Genomic DNA, 18415 nt, shown 5'->3' with positions numbered 1-18415 from the left:
GTTGACAACAAACTACGCCTACGCCGGCAAATTACAGTGCCACCGCATCGAAAATTACCAATAAATAGCATCCCTTGGAATATCTCGCTATAAAAATATATATACATCATGATCGAGACACTATATAATCTGCCCTTCCACATCCTGGTGCCGCCAAACATAAAAGTCCGAAAATTCAGCATTCCAATGCCGTCGCCCATGGCTGTCTTCAGTGTGATATTGTTTTCCTATTTTCTGGTGACAGGAGGTAAGTTATTTTATAATTTATGGGCTTTTATTAAATTGCAGACATCCCTTGGAACAGAAATATCTGTAGAAGGGCTAAATTTGCACTTAACTAAATGCCTGTTACCTTCAGCTTACAGCTGTGTACAAAAAAATAGTTGCAGTTAAAAAAAAAACAAGGTTTTATATATGAAAAGCAGAGGTTATTTGTTAAACGAAATTAAATGTTTATTAGACATGGATCAATTAATTATTGAAATTTCTTTTACGCAGGAATAATCTACGACGTGATTGTGGAGCCGCCGAGTGTGGGAGCCACTGTGGATGAGCATGGACACTCTCGTCCGGTGGCCTTTATGCCATATCGCGTGAACGGACAATATATCATGGAGGGTCTGGCCAGCAGCTTCCTGTTTACTGTCGGCGGACTGGGCTTCATAATAATGGATCAAACCCACTCCCCAGGAAAGACGAACCTCAATCGCCTGCTGCTTACCGCCATGGGATTCATTTTCATCCTGGTCTCCTTCTTCACCACCTGGCTATTCATGCGCATGAAGCTGCCCAGCTACCTGCAGCCCTAGAATCTCTACTAAAAACGGACGGATTAACACACTCTTAGTTTCCTCTTGTCTGTGTACAGTCGAAAATCTCTAAATCGAACTGCTGTCATTCGAAATTCTAGTTTCAAAGCTTAAAGCTACGATCAAAAGCATTCCTCAACATGTATTTTTATACAAATATGATATATGCACTGTAGTAACTTTCTTACATATATAGAATATCATCAAATTATGAGTCAGTTTTGGTTATTTCTATATGATTCCATAATGTCAAATAAATAATATAATAAACAATCGGAAACAAAGGGTCCTTAAAATACTAAGCCACTCACTAATTTTATTTACCAACTTTAATAACAAAATAGTTTTAATACTTATAGTTATGAAAGAAAATTTAATAGTTAAAAGCTGAAGAGGTTAAGTGTGTGAAGTTTGACTGTATATTTGCTAGACCCACAAACATGTTGCTTATTTGAGCATATAAAATCGGGGAAAACAATCTTTTCGGCGTCCCATGGCTCTCAGTTCACGTCGCGCTGTTGACTTGTTTGGCTCGCTCGTTCGTTCGCAGCGTTCAAAAACGATTTTCATCGCCTATATAGTTTTAGAATCTATTTTTGTTTATAAATACAAAGTACCTAAATATATCTGCGCTCAAAGCTATGTTTGAAAAATAGTTACAAGGAAAAGTTAAGAAAGTCTGCTTGTTACTGAACTGAAGTGACTGAACTGACCAAACAACATTATTCAGTTCTCCAAGTGATGTAACCCGAGGAATACGAATCCTCTCCTGCTCTCTTCTCCCATCGGTTTCTGCGTCGCATTTTGTTTACTTCTTGGCCCAAACCAAAACAGAGACATGTCTAAAAAGTGCACTGTGCGATCCCTGAGCGATAGTGCCCTGGCGGAATTGGCCAATTTACTGGTGTCCACCATCAGCTATGTGCAATATGCTCCGGATGTCCATCTGGACATCAACATCGTGATGGTGGAGCTGAACGAGTATCTGGCCCAGCTGGGAGCCACCTCGAACATATACCAGGATCTACTCAGGGTGATCCTGAGCTCGGATTATCTGGACGCCAACATGCGGTTCACCTGCCTGCAAATGCTGCTCAACTGCGGGGTCACTTTTCTGATGACTGAAGTATTCCCTTTCAGCTACTACGAGAAAATTCTACAGGTATTTCCGATTCATATTTGAACGGGGGAAAACAATTAATTGTAAATGTGCCACCGGTATTTTTGAGAAAATAAGCCAACAGAGTTTAACAAGCGAGGATAAGAAACTCTAGAAATATAACAAAAATAGCTTTGGTAAAAATAAATGTTTATATTATAAACATATTTTATCAAAAACCGTTTTCTATTAGTCTGTTTCATGCTAGATTTCTTCTTTAAACCAATAAATTAAAATAATGTAGCGAAAAACACAACAATGCCAGTAGCTTATTATTAAATCCTTCTCAATTTGTTTACAAATAAATGGCTTTCCTATAAAATAATTAAAAACATTAATAACAAAGTGGAGAGCTCTGGAAATTAATATAGTTTTAAATTAATATATTTATATATTCCAGGTGATTGCAGCTCAAGGAGCGGGATTGCGGGTGTTGAATATCAAAGGAATCTGGGTGAAAGAGGAGCACATGCACTACATGTACGACATTGTGAGGCGATGCAAGCAGCTGGTTAAGCTGTATGTGCCCTATATTGCCAACGACCGGTTGCTGGAGGAGATCGGGAAGTGCTGCACTCGCCTGCAGATCTTGGACATATCCGGCGAGACTGACATTACGGAGATCGGCATCGATTTTCTGGCCAAGGGCGTGTGTTGTCAATCGCTGACTGTTGTGGATGTGGGAATGCCGGGAGAGGAGAACATCTGCTATTCGGATATTGCCCTGATCCTGGAGCACTGTCCCCAAGTGGAGACCCTTTCGACATACTCCTTCGTGGGAGCCTCCCTAAAGTTTATCCACGACAATATCGATGACCGGTTCAAGTGCCGCTTGAAATATATTCATGACACGGGCACGGATGAGTCCACCTTGCAGGTCATCATGCAGACGTGTCCGAGGCTGGAAACCCTCTATTTGGACTCACCCAAAACAGGAAGCCTGAGAGCTCTCCACACGCGCAATTTGAGAAAATTGAAGATCTACAAATTTGTGGTGGCCGAGCTGCTTCCTCTGCTGGAGCGACCCATTGGCAGAAACCTGCGACATCTCACGATGATCAAGGGCCTGGGAAATCTGGATTTGGGGAAGTTGGCTCGTCTCTGTCCTTCGCTGATCGATCTCGACTGCTATATGATTGACAGTCTAACCTACGGGCAAGGTCAGGCCAAGTTCCAGCAGCTGGAGGGCCTGGAGATCCTAAGTAGCGCCATTATGACCAGTTCCCTGAAGGCCTTCCTATGCAATTCCACGGATCTCAAGCGGTTGGCTGTGGACACGGTGGAGTTTACGGATGAGGACATAATAAGGTAGTTTTTAAAATAAAAAAAAAAAAAATATGATTGATGTAATCTCATTTAATTTTAGAAAAACTTTAATTCTTTAAACTTTATTTTTCAGCATGTTTATGCAACACGACTTTAAAGTTTTGGAGGATGTTTGGTTTACTTTGGCGCCAGAGCTCACAGTACAGTCTGTGGAGGTGAATCTATAGTTTATATGCCTGTTTTCTAATTATATATTAAAGTGAGGTTCTTAATTTTCAGTTACTAATGGACAGCTGCCCGGAACTGCAGTCCGTGGGTCAATTGACCGGCTGGTCTTTAACGCCCGATGACTTGGCGCTGATTCGGGGACTTTTGAAAAGCGGCAATTCGAGCATTGTACTGACACCAAACGGTTTTCTAGCTTGAGTATTATTAAGACTTTTTGTTTAGAGATATAATTTTAAATTAACCTTATATTTTTATTTGAACTTATTTATATTAGTGCTCTGTTTTCTGTATGAATTAATTTTAGATCCTTTTTTCTTTCTAGCGCCTTCAATAGCCTTAATGCTGCAGCCTTTTCAAGGCCAAGAGGAGCAAACATTATTGTAAACAAATCAAGTCTTGTGTATGTTAATTTGCTTGTGATATTATAAAAATAAAGTTGTTTAAATTTAAATTTGAAAATCAAAAAAGAAAAGTGTGACCAGTGCTGCATTTTCAGTGCAATAATTGAGCAGCGGATTGTCGGTATTTTTGAGGCATGTCGATATTTATCGTATATCGACCTTCATTTTTGGCGCCAGGTTAGTTTTTGAATAGATATTGTCTAACAACAATCAACTTTATTTTTTTAAGATAATGGTATAACCGTAATGATGTACCTAAAATTAATTAAAGAAATATATATCATAATGTTCATTATTTTTAGAAAACAAATCTAAAATTTTATGCATTTATGTATGTTGATATATATCTGCAATATCAACCAAACATAACGCTTTTAGTTTTTGGAATATTAATCTCGATTTTTAATGTTAAAGTAAAACTAACTATAATATTAATCAATCTTAAAACATATTATCATTATTTTAATTGATTATCCGTTATGATGACTTCAAAAACACGTACACTAGTCTGGTCAGTTTTGGTGTATCTTAGGTTTAATTTAATTAATTTAATTTTAAATATTGCTTCCAATGAAATGCCCATTAACGTGGTATCTCTCTTAAGCCGCCAGCTCTTCTCTTTTGGCAATCTTACGGCTCTCTTTTGGCTCTCTTGCGCCACCCACGCCGAGGTCCGTGTGGAAAGCTCAATGGAACTGCGGTTGTGCTCGCGAACTTGTTAGCATTCCGTTATTCAGGTTCAGTTCTAATCCAACGGGCGAAGGAACAACATTATATACCGTGTGCTGTGCTCGCTCGAGGCGCGTCTGTAAATATTTAAAAATTGAAAAACATATTCATAAATGGCCCAGGCCAAAACACTGCGAGAAATTCCAGCAGCGAAGTGATTTTGAATGAGTGGTTTCAAAGTGAGCAGTGCTAGCCAAAATCGTGTTTTGTGGCCAAAACGAAAATATTGTAGATCATAACAAATGCATTTGAAATATAAAAGTTAAAAAAAGGTTTAAAAAAAAGTGCGAAGGTGAAAATTCAGCTCACTCTCTTTTTGTCACTCGGGGACTCTCTCTCTTTTTTCTGGCGGAAACTAACGGCTTAGAAGAAGTACCGTAAAAGCTCGCTCGTTTCGCACATGCGTGTGCGTGTGAAAGTGTGGGTGCCTGCTTGAGTGTGTGTGTGTGTGCTCGTGCTAGCATCCTGTAGCAAGTTCTTCACTCAAGGATAACAGTCGTAAAAGCACAACAATGTAATGAACAATATCAGAAAATATCATCATCATCATCATTCTCATGGCGAGCGAAAATATAACAATTTCATGTGTGTGAGTGTGTTTGTGTGTCTCGCAGGTTCTCTCGGCTCACAAACTTTAATGTCCTTCTTTGTCACTTAGTTTTATGCGACAGTCGCCGTCGAATGCGACAATGCGAGGGCATTTGCATACGATTTACGATTCCCGTAGCCTCCAAAACGGACAATCCTGCGGGTTAAGTCCTCAAGGAAGCTGTGTTCTCCCCGCAAACACAATCACACAGACACACACACATGCACACACACGGGTAGCCAAGGGCATGTAACAGGTAACACAACACAATTGACACCTGTCTCGCTCACTATTTCCGTCGCTCTCTCGCTCTCCGAGCCTCCTTTGTGGAAGGTCCTGTAATACTCGTTCCGTCAATAACAACAGTTGCCACAAAGAGCCATTTCAATGTCATGAAATGATGTTAAGTTCGTATGAGTGAAATTAATGCCACGGAGATTTCTGATCAAAAAGCAATTCACGGAGGGCAATATTATAATAAAATACTTTTAGTGCCACTATTTAAACGATTTAAATTTAAAAAAAAATTTTAATTTTTCCAAGACAGTTTTTAATCAAATATTTTATTGGCTTTTATTATTGTATTATATTGTATGTTATAGTCTTTTGAAAAAATATTAAAAGGTTCTCTAAAAGGTAATGGAAATATTTGATTTCAAAATAAAACTCGAAAGTGATAGCTCATATAAAATCGCAATAATATAATTAATAAAACTTTCTGTATATGTGGTGTTAGTTAGAACATTGTAAATTTTAAAATGGACAACTTCGGTTGGCAAATGTTGTTCCAGAGCTTGTCCTGTTTGTTTAAATCTTTTTTTGAATGTCTAAAGTTTAATGGTGAAGGAGAGGACAGCGGGGTGGCACAAAGTCGGCAACTTTTTCATTAGTGTTGCACATTGAGTTGAATTTTGTCGTATGCTGGATGACCTTTATGCAAAATAGGTCCTGTCACTTCCTCCCCGCTCTCTAGGACCCCACACTCTGACTCTTACGTTGCCGTGCATTATTAAGCGCCAGCTTTTGTATTATTCAGCGCACACATGATGTCTGTGTTTGGCCTGTGTAATAAAATACATGAATTATTCATGCAAAGGCTTCACTGTGGTCAGCCAGCTTTTCCTGCCGTTCTTATTGAAATGCCATTAGCGAAATTCGTGCGCCGACGCGGCGTATACGCAATCTGGCATTGAGATAATATTTATTCGCGCTGCTCGCCAGGTGAGCAGAGTTTTGCATTAATATGGACCAAACAATGCTGGCCATTATCATTACGAATGCAGATAAGTGGAAGCCATAATGCCAGGTAGTTCGGCCTAATTAAAAGAGAGAGGGCAGGCGAAACAAAGGCCAAGATTGCCTTGTGGTGATGCGTGAATTTTCGTAACAACAGCTAAATAATAAAAAAAAAACACATTGGCAACATTTCGTGGTCGTTTTCAGCGAGCTGATTCCGTTTTTGTTTGTGTTTGCCTTGCCGGAGCACGCGTGTGTCTGCTTTTTACCTTGGACAAGAATAAACCATCCAAACATCCTGCAGCATCCATCTACTTGGCCATTGTGGTTGTTCTTGGCTTTTTCCTCGGCGCGGCCTCACGTTCATCCTCATCTTTTGTGAATCCTTGGCGCAGCAGATTCTAGTTGGTGGCCTACTCTGAAGGTGAGTGCAAACATTCGCATTTTCTCCCTACCATTTGCTCAATCGATTATTTTCTAACTGAGCGCCAACTTAAATAAGCCATCAATTCGCATAAAAAGCGGGATAAAAAATGAATACTCATTTGGGGGCCAGAAATAAGTCAGACGCTTAATTAAATTTGGAAATAAAAACGCCCACATCAACAAATTATTTTAAAATGTATTTTTTATTCTCCAAAGATAAATAGTTTCTTGGTTTGTGAACCGTTCAAAGCGCCTAAATCAATTTGTCAGGCAGTAGATCGATTTTTTATGCTAATGTTTACAATGAGGCGAGAAAAGATAATAATCAAATCTATTTTATTCACAAAAAGTGGAAAACAGTGTTTGGTGGAAAATGTATAAATATATTTTAGGTGTATTGAAACTGCGGTAAAGATGATTTAATTTTAATTCTAGAGTCCAATCTTCTCCAACTTTGTTCTCTGATGTTCCTGTTATGAATATAGTCCATAGCAAATGTATCCATTTTGCTAAAAAGAAACATGGCCCAAAGCGAAGACGAAGGCGAGCCACTTCCAACCAGCGGAAAATGTCAATAAACTTTTCCATTTGTGTCACGTCGGAGGGGCTGCATTATACGTGGATAAACGACCCAGTAGAGCTGAGATTGACATAGCTAACACCCCACACGCCCCTAAATATAGACACTCCATAGACTGGGCGTGGCATAATGGGCGTGTAATGGAAACAGTTTGCTATAATTAGACAACAGTGGCCGGCTATTACAGTTAACTAGTTACTAGCCAATGTCCGCGATGTTGCCTACTTCTGTGCGCTCTTCGATGGGGCAACGGGGCGGATACGTTATTTCGTTAGTACAACGTTTTAATTTCTTGTTTGTTGACAATTCGAAAATAACATGTGGCTTTTTGAATGGGTATAATAATGAGCTAAAGTTTCATAAAAAATATTTAAACATGGAACCTATCTAGAACAGGACTGTATATCGATTATTTTAATACAAACATTTACATACATTATTAATAAAAAATTATGAATTGGGTTTTGTTTCTACTCATTTATGATGTATCAATATGGTCGCATATTGGAAGTTGGTTTTTGTTGCACTTGCTGCGAGAAACGGGTTTCAGAGCTGAAAAAAAATTGTTTGAGCGACATTCTGGCTCAAACCGCGATCGATATTTACCAGATAAGCTTTTCGACTTCCGATAGCAGTTGATTGCCTGCAACACACATGGATTGCGAACGGTATAAAAGCATTTTCCGTCCCTGCTGGCACATCCGGGGTTATCTTTAATGGGACAGGGCTTATCACAATGTTCCGCAGCAACACAAGCTTTTTTTGTGGGAATATATCAAAGCTTAATATGAATTTAACTTGTCTCTAAAGTTACCCAGTAAAACCAGCCAGAGGAACTTCATTTGTTGTACCTTGCGGAGTATACGATTTGACTAAGCTAAAGCTGTGAAATTGCCATTACTAATAACCGAGAAAATGGAACAGCATTTATTAAAGCATGAAAATAAATTCAACTCTAGTTATTTCTAACAATATATATTTTCCTATTGAATGCATTTGCATTGAAAAGCAAACGGGCAGATGGGTCTGAGAATGTCTCCTTCATAATTCATGGCAAGCATTACGTTGCGACTACTACAAATCATGGCGAATAAAAATTCGCCCGACCCCTGAAACATTTTTATGGCAACCATCTTTGCCAACAGCTCGTAAAACAAGAGCAACAGTCCGCAGTGCTTTGCTCTCATAATTTATTTTGCATACACACTCAGACTCACTGGAGAAACAAAGCAGGAAAAGCAGAATACACTCTTGCCAAACACACATAAACGAGCATTGAAGGGGAAAAATTCAATTTCAGAGGATATTATTGGGGACCGCAAGCTCCGCTTTTTGGAAAAAGCAAACAGCAGTGAGAAAACAAATGAGAAGTTCTGACAACTAAAAATTAGATCGTAAGAGGATAATAATGTAGGGAAATAATATTTCACGACACAGATCCGTGTAAATTCGACAATTATTTTAACAGCATAAAAGCGTTAAATTTTTCAGAAAAAAAGGCGAGTCTAAACGTTTGGTTTATGGCGTTAGAATATACAAGTAAAACTAATATTGATTGACATCCATTTCTGGCTATGTACAAATTGTGGTCATTAAATAGGACTTTTTATACCTGAATAATAAATGTAAATACTCTTTGGTTGTTAATAGATTTATTCTGTTTAGCACTCCAAATTGCAAGTGCTACACTTACAGCTTATAATTTCAACGTAAATTTGTTTACTTAGGTACAAAAATCTGTATCAGTAACAATTTTATAAAAATATGTAGTTTATAAGACGAAAAAGTATAAGGGCAAAAATTCAATTTCGAGGGCTGGCTTTTGTGAATTCAGTTACCTTTTTTTTGCGCCAGAGACAGCGCGTGAAAAGTAATGAATAAATAAAGTTTGGCTGTAGTTCGCATTCGAGCAGTTAAAGATTTCGCCTTTCCAGCCCACGTGGATGTGTTCAAAGGTGCGAGGGCTTGTGCGTTTGCATATTTTAAGCTGCTCCTTTGCACCTTTTACATTTTATATGCCATGCGGCGGGCGAATTTGAGTTTGAGCTGTCCGACTGTCGACTGCCGACTGCCTCTCTGGATTTTTTCGTTTTCTGCGCCGACTTTTATTTCAGTTTCCGTTTATGTACACATTTGTAGTCCGGCCAGCATCACCTTCACCTTTCGCACACACTGGCATCGAGAGGTCACCATTTCCCCGCCCAATTTATAAATGCTGTATGTACATGTGTTTTCGCAAGGCTTTAACTTGGGCACCCCCTTTCCCTTCCCACAGTCCACAAAAAGTGTAATATTCACTTTTTATGCTGAGGCCGGCGCTTCTCGCATGCGACTAAAAACCAAGCTGCGGTCTCTGTACAGTGTGCACTTTTCGTACATTTTTCGAAACTTTGCGGCCCCATGGTCAAGTTTCGGTTGGGCAAACAAAGAAAGAACGAACGATTTCTTTGCCAGTCCTTGCAGAATCGGAACTTTTGTGGCGTGTTTTTTGGTCCTCCACTCGTATTTGGGTTAATGGCCACACACATTTTCACATTTCTCGGTCAAATCCACACAACACACAATCCAAGGCTTTTCTGGCCTTTGATAAGCCAATGCTAATTTTAATGGTGTGCGTGTAAGTCTAAATTAAATCCGCTGGCAATATTCAGCGACACCGACTTTAATTAGTTTCAGTTGAATGCGTTTAACACGGCCAACAAATCAATTTCTGTTCTGGGGATTAGCTAAAGTACCTCTTATAGAACTAATATGCATGTGGATTAGAGATGCTAAATCGGGTACTATTAATAAAATATTTAAAAAATTTAGCTTTTGAAATTTACATTGATTAGGCCTTAAATTTGTCATGAATGAAATAAAAATGAAAAATATATTAATAGCATTATATATATTTATAAAAACAAATATTTGTATTACTTTATATTAAAATACAAATTTCTAACTGCGCATCTCTGACACTAAATTTTGATTTGATGGTTGTAAATCCAATTGAATAATTAAACAGTTTGCTGGGGACAACTGTTCATCGGCAATCGATCACATAATTGAGATGCGACTTTGATTGCATCGCCCGCTGCTGGAAAATTACAGGGCCGGGGAAAAATGATGCTGCCCTTTGGTTGAGGTGGTGATGATGGTGGAGGAGAGGGGATGAGAGGGGTCAGAGGGCAATTGGCCTTAAACCGAGATGGCTGTGAATTGGGAGCAACTGTCGAGGTCATCACATTTGACCCGCAATGCAGCCAGGGCTTAATCTGCCCCACAGTCGCATTCAAATGTCAATTAGTGTTGTTGCTGTGGTTTCAATTTCTGCACGCCGCCCTTTTATCTTTCCGGCTCCTTCCGCCCAATACCAACCCATCAACCCATCCACCCATCCAATCCCATCCCCCGGGAAGCCATCGAGCAATTGAAGGCCACGGCAGAAGGGCCGCATCCGGATCCTTGGCCAGCAGCCACTAAATCTGGGCCAGCACGAATCCCTGCCAAGCAGCCAAGGCACAAAGCCCCATAAACAGTTTAGCTGGCTGGGCACAAAATTATGACCCCAAGTGCAGTTAATAATACACCAATTTATGCAAAATAACTTCAAACTGCGAAGCTGTCAAATTACCATAATTCAAGTGGATTTTATCGATTTATTGAGTTTAACTACTGGCCCAATTTTGACATAATTACATATAATAACTAAAAATTTAAATTGCAGCAATCTGTATAGTCATCATAGTTAAGTGACATAATATAAGAGTCTCTTATAATTAAACTTACCTCAATAAGCGAAGTTGTTAAGGGAAATATCAGTAGAAGCTTGGACAATATCCATGATCCAAAACATGTAAAAGATTTCGACATTCTGTATAGTTTTTAAAATGAAAATAAAATACTGAAAGTAGGCCTGCCTAGTTGCAGAGAAGGGTTCGACTGCAGCAATCCGGATAGGGCAGATCTGGGTTGATGTAGCCACCGTGGCGACAAGGAGGTGACAGGATGCTCACTCCACAGCTGCCCAAGGACAATTAGATTTGAGTTTTTGTTTCTCTCTGGAAGATGCCCAAACTCACCTGTGGAACACGACCCGTCCGTTGTGTCCGCACATGATTTTGCGGCACTCGTGCCTGGGATCCTCGATGCTAACCCCCGGATTCAGGACGAGGTTCGGGTTGATGGTGCACTTGCCGGGATGTCCTGCGGGCGAAAAGCGAAAGTGGAGCTGCCAGCTGCCAACTGCGATTGTCTTTACTCACTCGGATCGCTGTAGTTTCCTTCCCACTCGGCAGACTGAGCCGCACTTAAAAGGCTCCACAGGAGCGTGACTGCCACGAGAAAATGGAACGCGGCCATGGGTAACCCAAAATTTCACTTCGATTCGCAGAGTAGTTTTTCAAAAGGAAGTATTAAAATCGGGTTTGGTTTCGTTTGACATTCGTTTCGGAAAGCACTTTTGATATATTTACGCTGCCTTTTTAGCAACGAAATTATGTGGTTTTTACTTATTTTCATTTAAACAACACAAGCTTTTAAAAGAACTCAATTTTAATTGGTTAGATCGCAACACTTTAAACAAAAAAGCGTAGCTCAATTCTTAAATAGTTTAAAATATATTACTTTAAGCTGTAATAAAAATATATTATATAGATTTAAACTATGTAATAATTTATTTGAATCTATTTTTTTGGTATTTAAAGTTGTAATTAACGTCCCAACACGAAACTTGATTAAATAGTTTTTAAATTTTTTCAAAAACAAAGCGATTGTTTGAAACCTTTTATTTTATTTTGTTAGGATGGCTTATACAGTTTTTAGTTTTCAATGCTCATATTCTTATCCAAAAACATCTAATGATGTTTTGTGAATCAGGATTATAAGATTAAAAGCCAGGATAGTTAAACAACAGATTGCGGCATCCTGTCTGTGTTTTTGTCGCTGGTGTATTTCAGGAAATTTGACTAAAAGATTCGATTTTCTGAGCTGTCTGCCAGCAAAGTGCCGAGTCTGTCTCGATGCCGATTCCATATGCGCATTTTAATTAAAATCCGTTCAGACGGATGGCGAGGGGGGAGGGTTCGGGAGGGGATATGCTGATGAAGTTATCGAATATGTTAATGCAGTTATTTGCAGCTGCATTCGCCTTGTGTCATCTGTTGATGTTGTTGCATAATTCGATTAAGTGACGCTGTCTCCCGGGCTGTGTCCCCTGCCCCTCGTCCCCCGTCCCTCGTCCCTCGTCCCTTTTCCCGGCCAATGTAAATGTTGGTTTATTTGCCTGTCTGCCTTCTGTAAATTGTGATTGCTGGTGTGTCAGTCAGTTGGCTCTATCCGAATCCATTTGCAGACAAATTTGTGGGCCACCTAATTGATGCCGCTGTGTACTCACATATCTCGTTTGTCGTTGGACTTTCGCCATTGAGCCAAGTAAATGCGATTCTAGCTGGCGTGTTGTTTTGATTACCTCTGGCCTGGCTGGCCAATTAGCAAGCGACCTCCATTGTTCGCCAGTTGAAACTAATTGAATCGAGTGGCCTCAGCTGGGCTTGAAATATGCACTTCAATGAACTCATCTCGACCCCAGTGGTTGGCTAATTAACCGACCCACTCGAAGCTCAAATAAACACAGGAGAGTGTGCCAGCCAGCCACAGCACACAAATGCGAAGGAGCCGTTCGGTTTAAATCAAGTGAAAATAAAATGTTAAACGCGTTCAAAGTTAAACAGATATTGGGTAATGAAGTGTCCATTCTAGCTGGGCATTTTATTGTTATCTACCAAGGGAGCACTTAAAAAGATAAGCATTTCCTAAGTTATGCTACTTAACAATTAACGGTACTTAACAAATTATACATTATAAATAAAATGTAGCAGCAAAAAGTATGCAATGATATTTATTTTTGTATATAAAAAGGCCCCTTATTAACTTATCGCAAAATCGACTTCAATTAATGGAAAAGTAGAGTGCAAATAGAACAAATGAAAAATTAAACAATTTAAATTAGATATAAAGCTATAGATCTATAGACCATAATAAGTCTAAAACCTTTTCACATTTTTAATTCGATACTCTAACTTAAAGACATAAAGATTTGTCTCCTTATTGAAATATTTTTGGTGATTGCCGTTTTCCTAATCACTGATTTCAAGACAGCTCTACTTAATTAAAAGTTCAGCCATCATTCGCATCCAGGTGTCTATAATGGTCTCTTTAAGCTCTGGAGAGTAGGATTCTATTAAATCATGTGTGCAAAATTAAAATTAAGAGCAAGAGAAGTAGGGTTAAGAGTAGGGGTAAATTGATTATAGCTTGGTCAATACGGTCATGTTATCTGAGTCTCGGGCTGATGTCTCATTTTCGCCACGATCATTTGCAAAAAATGTGCGTATTCAACTGATTAGGTATTTGTTTTTGCGCGTGAGGCGATACTCGAACACTGCCTCCTTGTCCAGCATAGATAAATAAAAATTAATTAAGATACCGTGAAGATTATTGAGCGGATTGTGCCGGTAGAAAAGAGACAAGAACTAGTTATCTTATCATTCGACAATGCTTCGACGTTTTTCATCGCTGAAATTCTATAAAAAAGCCGGACTTAACAATAAACATAACTGTCTTGCCGAAATGCTTCCCAAGTTCACTGCACTCTGTGCCTTTTTGGCCATTTTTTCCTCGTCTGCGGCCTACACAATAACACCTAATATTATCGAGGGTGAGATTGAATATAGATTCCACCTTTTGTGTTCCGGGGAGTTAATTTTTGTGTATTTCAATTAGGTGTTCCTGATTTCTTGAATATAAGTACTGCTCCATTCGTGAAGATCGGATCAGGGTATTACATAATCGAAAGTGTTGCAAGAAAGAATTGGTATGGTGCCTACGAGTCTTGTCGGCAATTGAATGCAGAGTTGATCACATTTGAAAGCGTGGAGGAATTGAAGCTGATAACTCAATATATAGAGGCCGTTCTGTCACCGACTGGTCTTGGTCTGTTTTGGACTTCTGGCAATGACTTAGCGAACCAGGATAAACACGTGTGGTTTTCGAATGGGCAACCGGTGCCTTCGGATTTGTTTGCGAAGGGAGAGCCAAATAACGCCAATGATGAGGAGCGTTGTGACGCTTTTAAGGTTTTAGATGAAACAAACCCCGGTATGAATGACTGTAATTGCGAAATCAAAAGAAGGTATGTTTGCAAAGCACCCCAGCCAGTGACAGCTTCCTTCATCATTTTTTAGGTTGTCCATTAAAATACATTACAATGTTATATTAACTGGAATATGTACAATAAATAAAAAATTACCTTCAAAAATGTGTATGTCAGTATTGGTTTTAACATTTAAGATCTTTTTTTTTTTTTTTTTTATAAAAGTAAAAAATTGTATATTTATTGCAAAACTTAACAGGTATACTGCTACCTATGTGGCAACTTGAGCAGCTTGTAAATATAGGGGATAACAAATTTTAGATATAACAAATTATACGCGATATATATTTAATTTCTATTTTAATTCCTTTAAGCTTTAAATATTATATGTGTCTTGATGGGAGGTCATGTGGGTGGTATCTTTTTATTCTTCTTTTTCTTGGTCTCCATAACAGCCTTTTCGCCAATGAGTTAGGGTGAGAACCAAGACGTCTGAAACAATTTTATCTTTGGGATTTTTAGATCTCTTTCTATGTCTCTCGTTCTCATAAACCAGGGGGCGTTACAAATGGATCTAACAATCTTGCTTTGTGCAATTCTAATTTTATTAATGTTAGATTTGGCCGTTATGCCGTAAATTTGTAGCGCATATTTCCAAATTGGACTCGGAATAGATTTATATATGCGGACTTTATTAGACAATGAAAGTATGTATTGTCGAAATGCTTCCCAAGTTTACTGCACTCTGTGCCTTTTTGGCAATTATTTCCTCGTCTGCGGCCTACACAATAACACCTAATATTTTGTGTTAATGGATTTTCTGGCACTGACTAGTCTTACTCAGTTTTGGACTTCTGGCACTGACTTGGCGAACCAGGATAAACATGTGTGGTTTTCGAATGGACAACCGGTGTCTTCGGATCTGTTTGCCATTGGACAGCCAGATAACTACAATGGAAATGAGCATTGCGACGTTTTTAGGGTGTTAAAAGGAGTAAAACCTGGTTTGAATGACTGGCCTTGCCATATTAAAGGTGTGTATGTTTGCAAAGCACCTCAACCAAAGACAGCTTCCTTCATAATTTTTTAGGTTGACCATTAAAAAACATTAACAAGTTATATTCACTTGTAGATTTACAATAAATAAAAAATTTCCTATAAAAATATGTATGTCAGTATTGGTTTTATTTTAAATTTGAAGATACATACATATTTATTAATACAATCTTGGCTAATTTTTTATTGGTTGGTAGCACGCTTCGTTCCCACGATTATTTCCAGAAACTGTGCGTACTTGAACTTTTTTGGGCCCCGGATTTTAACTGATATGACTGTATGATTAACGTTAATGCCATTTGATTAAGTAATTCTTATTATCGTTATATTAATTATACGCATGTTGCTATAATTAAACTCTTTGACTCGAAATGAAAATATTACGGGCTTAAGGGAGGAGACAGATAGTCCTTTTTGACCTCATTTCCCTCGAGAGCCACATAAGGTATCGAGATATTCTTTATCGCAGATACTGGCAATACTTAAAGGTAAATTCCTCAATAAATTTAATTGTACCAATTTGTGTCGAATGTAAAGAGGCAGGAACTACCTATCTAATCGCTCGAAAGTACTTCGTCTAGTTTTCATCGCTGGAATCGTATAAAAAGACGGATTTACGAATTGGTCTTACAGTCTTGGCAAAATGTTTCTTAAGTTTACTGGACTCTGTGCCTTTTTGGCAATTATTTCCTCGTCTGCGGCCTATAAAATAACACCGAATGTTATCGATGGTGAGATTGAAAATTTGTTCTTCCAATCGTTGATTAAAACTAATAAGTTAATTTTTGAATATTTAAATTAGGAGTTCCAGGGTTCCTAAATATAACTACTGCTCCATTTGTAAAGATCGGATCAGGCTATTACGTATTTAAAAGTGAAAAAGTTAATTGGTATGCAGCCTTCGAATCTTGCCGACAAATGGATGCTGAATTAATAGCGTTTGAAAATTTGGAGGAGTTAGAGTTGATATCCCAGTATGTTACGGAATCCAATTTATTTCCAAGATATTGGACCTCGGGCACAGACTTGGCGGAGGAGGATAAACATACTTGGTTTTCGAACGGGCAACCCGTGTCCTCTACTCTTTGGCTTCCGGGAGAGCCAAATAAACAAGATGATGTAGAGCACTGCGATGAATTTAACATCAAAAATGGAGGAGGGGGATTAAATGACAGATTCTGTATCAGACTTAATGGATATATTTGCGAGGCACACCAGCCAAAGACAGCTTCCTTTATAATCTGGTAGAATATTTGTGTTTAATAAAAACAATAGTAGGGCAAGGGAGTTCCGATATATAAATCTATAAATTATATTAACAGGCTAACAAAATTGTAAAAATAAAGAATGAGTTCGAGTAATTAATTGTATATATTCTTTATTCGTATGGGTTTCAGAGGCAACCAACCTGTGAAGTTATCGCCCTTTGAAAGGCAGACAGAACGGAATGGCACGAAATTAATAATTGTTAATCTCAAAACAATACAAATTGTCAATGACTTCGAAAAAAAAGTTAATTTTGGTTTATGGGCCTTAATATTATCGGTTGCTTGATTATCTTGATGATAACTTTGCCATTCTTGTTGCTAATAGCAATTAAATTTACCTCATTAAACACACTATCGATCATTTGCAGAATTTTAACAGTTTATCTTATCGAACTAACAATTAGTTAATGCTCATAGCTTTTTTTCAAGAACTTCTCTAGACAAAAGGTCTAAGCGCAAAATGGACATGATTGTATATAAATTGTATTGAATAATTATCCAATTATTGTATATAAAACTATTTTAAACATATCACCTATATTAATTTGGCCTTGCAGAGACAATCAACTAAAATAAAATCAATCTCAGTTCCTGAAACAAGTTCACCCAACCGAAATATTTTGTTTTGAGTAGAAAGTACGTCTTAAAATAAGCAGTGAGCAAAAATAAAAATGATGTCAACACAAGTTATCCCAATTATGTTATATCACATTTTTTCTGCACTTCACTATACATTTTTATCCCATTCCCTAAACCGAATTCCTGTTTCTGCTCTGGAATAAATAAAGGCCAAAAATATTTCGATCGATAGAGCAATAGAGCTATCTACACACGCATATGGATAAGGTGTTTGCATATATAAAGAATCAACACGTATATGCGGCATAAATAACAAATTGGCCAGGTGAACGCATGATTGGGAGGGTTGGCATTGGATTCGATGGAGGTGTCTGAATAAGGGTCAAATGCCGGTCAACTTTTGCCCTGGCATCCTCTATTTTTTGTGGGTTCGGAGGTGACCAACCGTTGAAGGAGAACTACACCCACATTAAGTGGGTGTCCTGAGGCCTAAGCCCAGAGATTGGAATCGCCCCTCAGAGTTCTGAATGAATTTTTGTGCTTTTATTTTATGGTCGCACATAAAAACACACGTCATTATAATTTCAATGATATTAAAGTCCATATCAAAGTGAATGAGATACAAGCGAAATGCTTTATTTTATTGCTCTACTTTTTCGTCTTTTGCCAGGCATTATATTTTCGGCGCTTTTAATTTTTGTGACGCCTGCTCACTGCTCACTGACCCCCGGTGCTCACCCACTCACCTGTTCACCTGTTTACCTGTTCACCTGAGCACACACACTCGCACACAAATTGCTTCCTGTCCCAGTCTCCCAGAGAAATGTCTGCGTTAAAAGGCCAACGGCCATGTGTTTTATTCGGCATTTATTTACGTTCGCAGGCAGCGAAAGCCGAAAAAAGGGCGAGAAATATATATGCGATACAAGGAATGCTTTTAAGCAAAGTCGCTCA

At 38.5% G+C, this 18415-nt stretch overlaps 7 protein-coding genes across 9 annotated transcripts in view; 5 read left to right on the top strand and 2 right to left on the bottom strand.

Moving 5' to 3' along the window:
• The first annotated feature begins 8 nt into the window (after positions 1 to 8).
• Positions 9 to 1111, top strand: LOC108047212 (putative oligosaccharyltransferase complex subunit CG9662). The gene is made up of 2 exons (XM_017127317.1): positions 9 to 247; positions 499 to 1111. Exons 1-2 carry the CDS (start codon positions 109 to 111, stop codon positions 807 to 809), a joined length of 450 nt encoding a protein of 149 aa, XP_016982806.1. The 5' UTR covers positions 9 to 108; the 3' UTR covers positions 810 to 1111.
• A 194-nt stretch (positions 1112 to 1305) lies between these two features.
• On the top strand, positions 1306 to 3918 carry LOC108047209. 2 transcript variants are annotated; one of them, XM_017127311.2, is made up of 5 exons: positions 1306 to 1971; positions 2369 to 3276; positions 3368 to 3449; positions 3514 to 3660; positions 3785 to 3843. In XM_017127311.2, exons 1-4 carry the CDS (start codon positions 1648 to 1650, stop codon positions 3658 to 3660), a joined length of 1461 nt encoding a protein of 486 aa, XP_016982800.1. In that variant the 5' UTR covers positions 1306 to 1647; the 3' UTR covers positions 3785 to 3843. The 2 variants fall into 2 exon arrangements, with proteins under 2 accessions (XP_016982800.1, XP_016982801.1); XM_017127312.2 differs by having other exon boundaries at positions 1307 to 1971; positions 3514 to 3630; positions 3785 to 3918.
• Positions 3919 to 4375: 457 nt separating this feature from the next.
• Positions 4376 to 11836, bottom strand: LOC108047185. Of its 2 annotated transcripts, none has more exons than XM_017127282.1 (4): positions 11671 to 11836; positions 11488 to 11611; positions 11195 to 11428; positions 4376 to 4669 (listed from the first exon to the last, which is right to left on the bottom strand). In XM_017127282.1, exons 1-3 carry the CDS (start codon positions 11765 to 11767, stop codon positions 11326 to 11328), a joined length of 324 nt encoding a protein of 107 aa, XP_016982771.1. In that variant the 5' UTR covers positions 11768 to 11836; the 3' UTR covers positions 4376 to 4669; positions 11195 to 11325. The 2 variants fall into 2 exon arrangements, with proteins under 2 accessions (XP_016982771.1, XP_016982770.1); XM_017127281.2 differs by lacking the exon at positions 4376 to 4669 and adding an exon at positions 11045 to 11136.
• LOC108053437 overlaps positions 4661 to 18415 on the top strand; it is a 44169-nt gene continuing 30414 nt past the window's right edge. The window contains exons 1-2 of the mRNA XM_044459798.1: positions 4661 to 4884; positions 6625 to 6841. The gene's annotated coding sequence lies outside the window, so the exon portion shown is untranslated. The remainder of the gene's footprint in view (positions 4885 to 6624; positions 6842 to 18415) is intronic.
• Positions 7830 to 8268, bottom strand: LOC108047186. The gene is made up of 3 exons (XM_017127283.2): positions 8238 to 8268; positions 8030 to 8179; positions 7830 to 7975 (listed from the first exon to the last, which is right to left on the bottom strand). Exons 1-3 carry the CDS (start codon positions 8263 to 8265, stop codon positions 7902 to 7904), a joined length of 252 nt encoding a protein of 83 aa, XP_016982772.1. The 5' UTR covers positions 8266 to 8268; the 3' UTR covers positions 7830 to 7901.
• On the top strand, positions 14036 to 14649 carry LOC108047177 (C-type lectin 37Da-like). Its single transcript, XM_017127273.1, has 2 exons — positions 14036 to 14123; positions 14189 to 14649. Exons 1-2 carry the CDS (start codon positions 14036 to 14038, stop codon positions 14647 to 14649), a joined length of 549 nt encoding a protein of 182 aa, XP_016982762.1.
• On the top strand, positions 16236 to 16975 carry LOC108047199 (C-type lectin 37Da-like). Its single transcript, XM_017127295.1, has 2 exons — positions 16236 to 16345; positions 16417 to 16975. Exons 1-2 carry the CDS (start codon positions 16258 to 16260, stop codon positions 16860 to 16862), a joined length of 534 nt encoding a protein of 177 aa, XP_016982784.1. The 5' UTR covers positions 16236 to 16257; the 3' UTR covers positions 16863 to 16975.

Source organism: Drosophila rhopaloa, unplaced genomic scaffold (genome assembly GCF_018152115.1).
Source record: "Drosophila rhopaloa isolate 14029-0021.01 unplaced genomic scaffold, ASM1815211v1 contig_2, whole genome shotgun sequence".
Taxonomy (NCBI): domain Eukaryota; kingdom Metazoa; phylum Arthropoda; class Insecta; order Diptera; family Drosophilidae; genus Drosophila; species Drosophila rhopaloa.
This window is presented reverse-complemented; position numbering and strand designations above follow the sequence as displayed.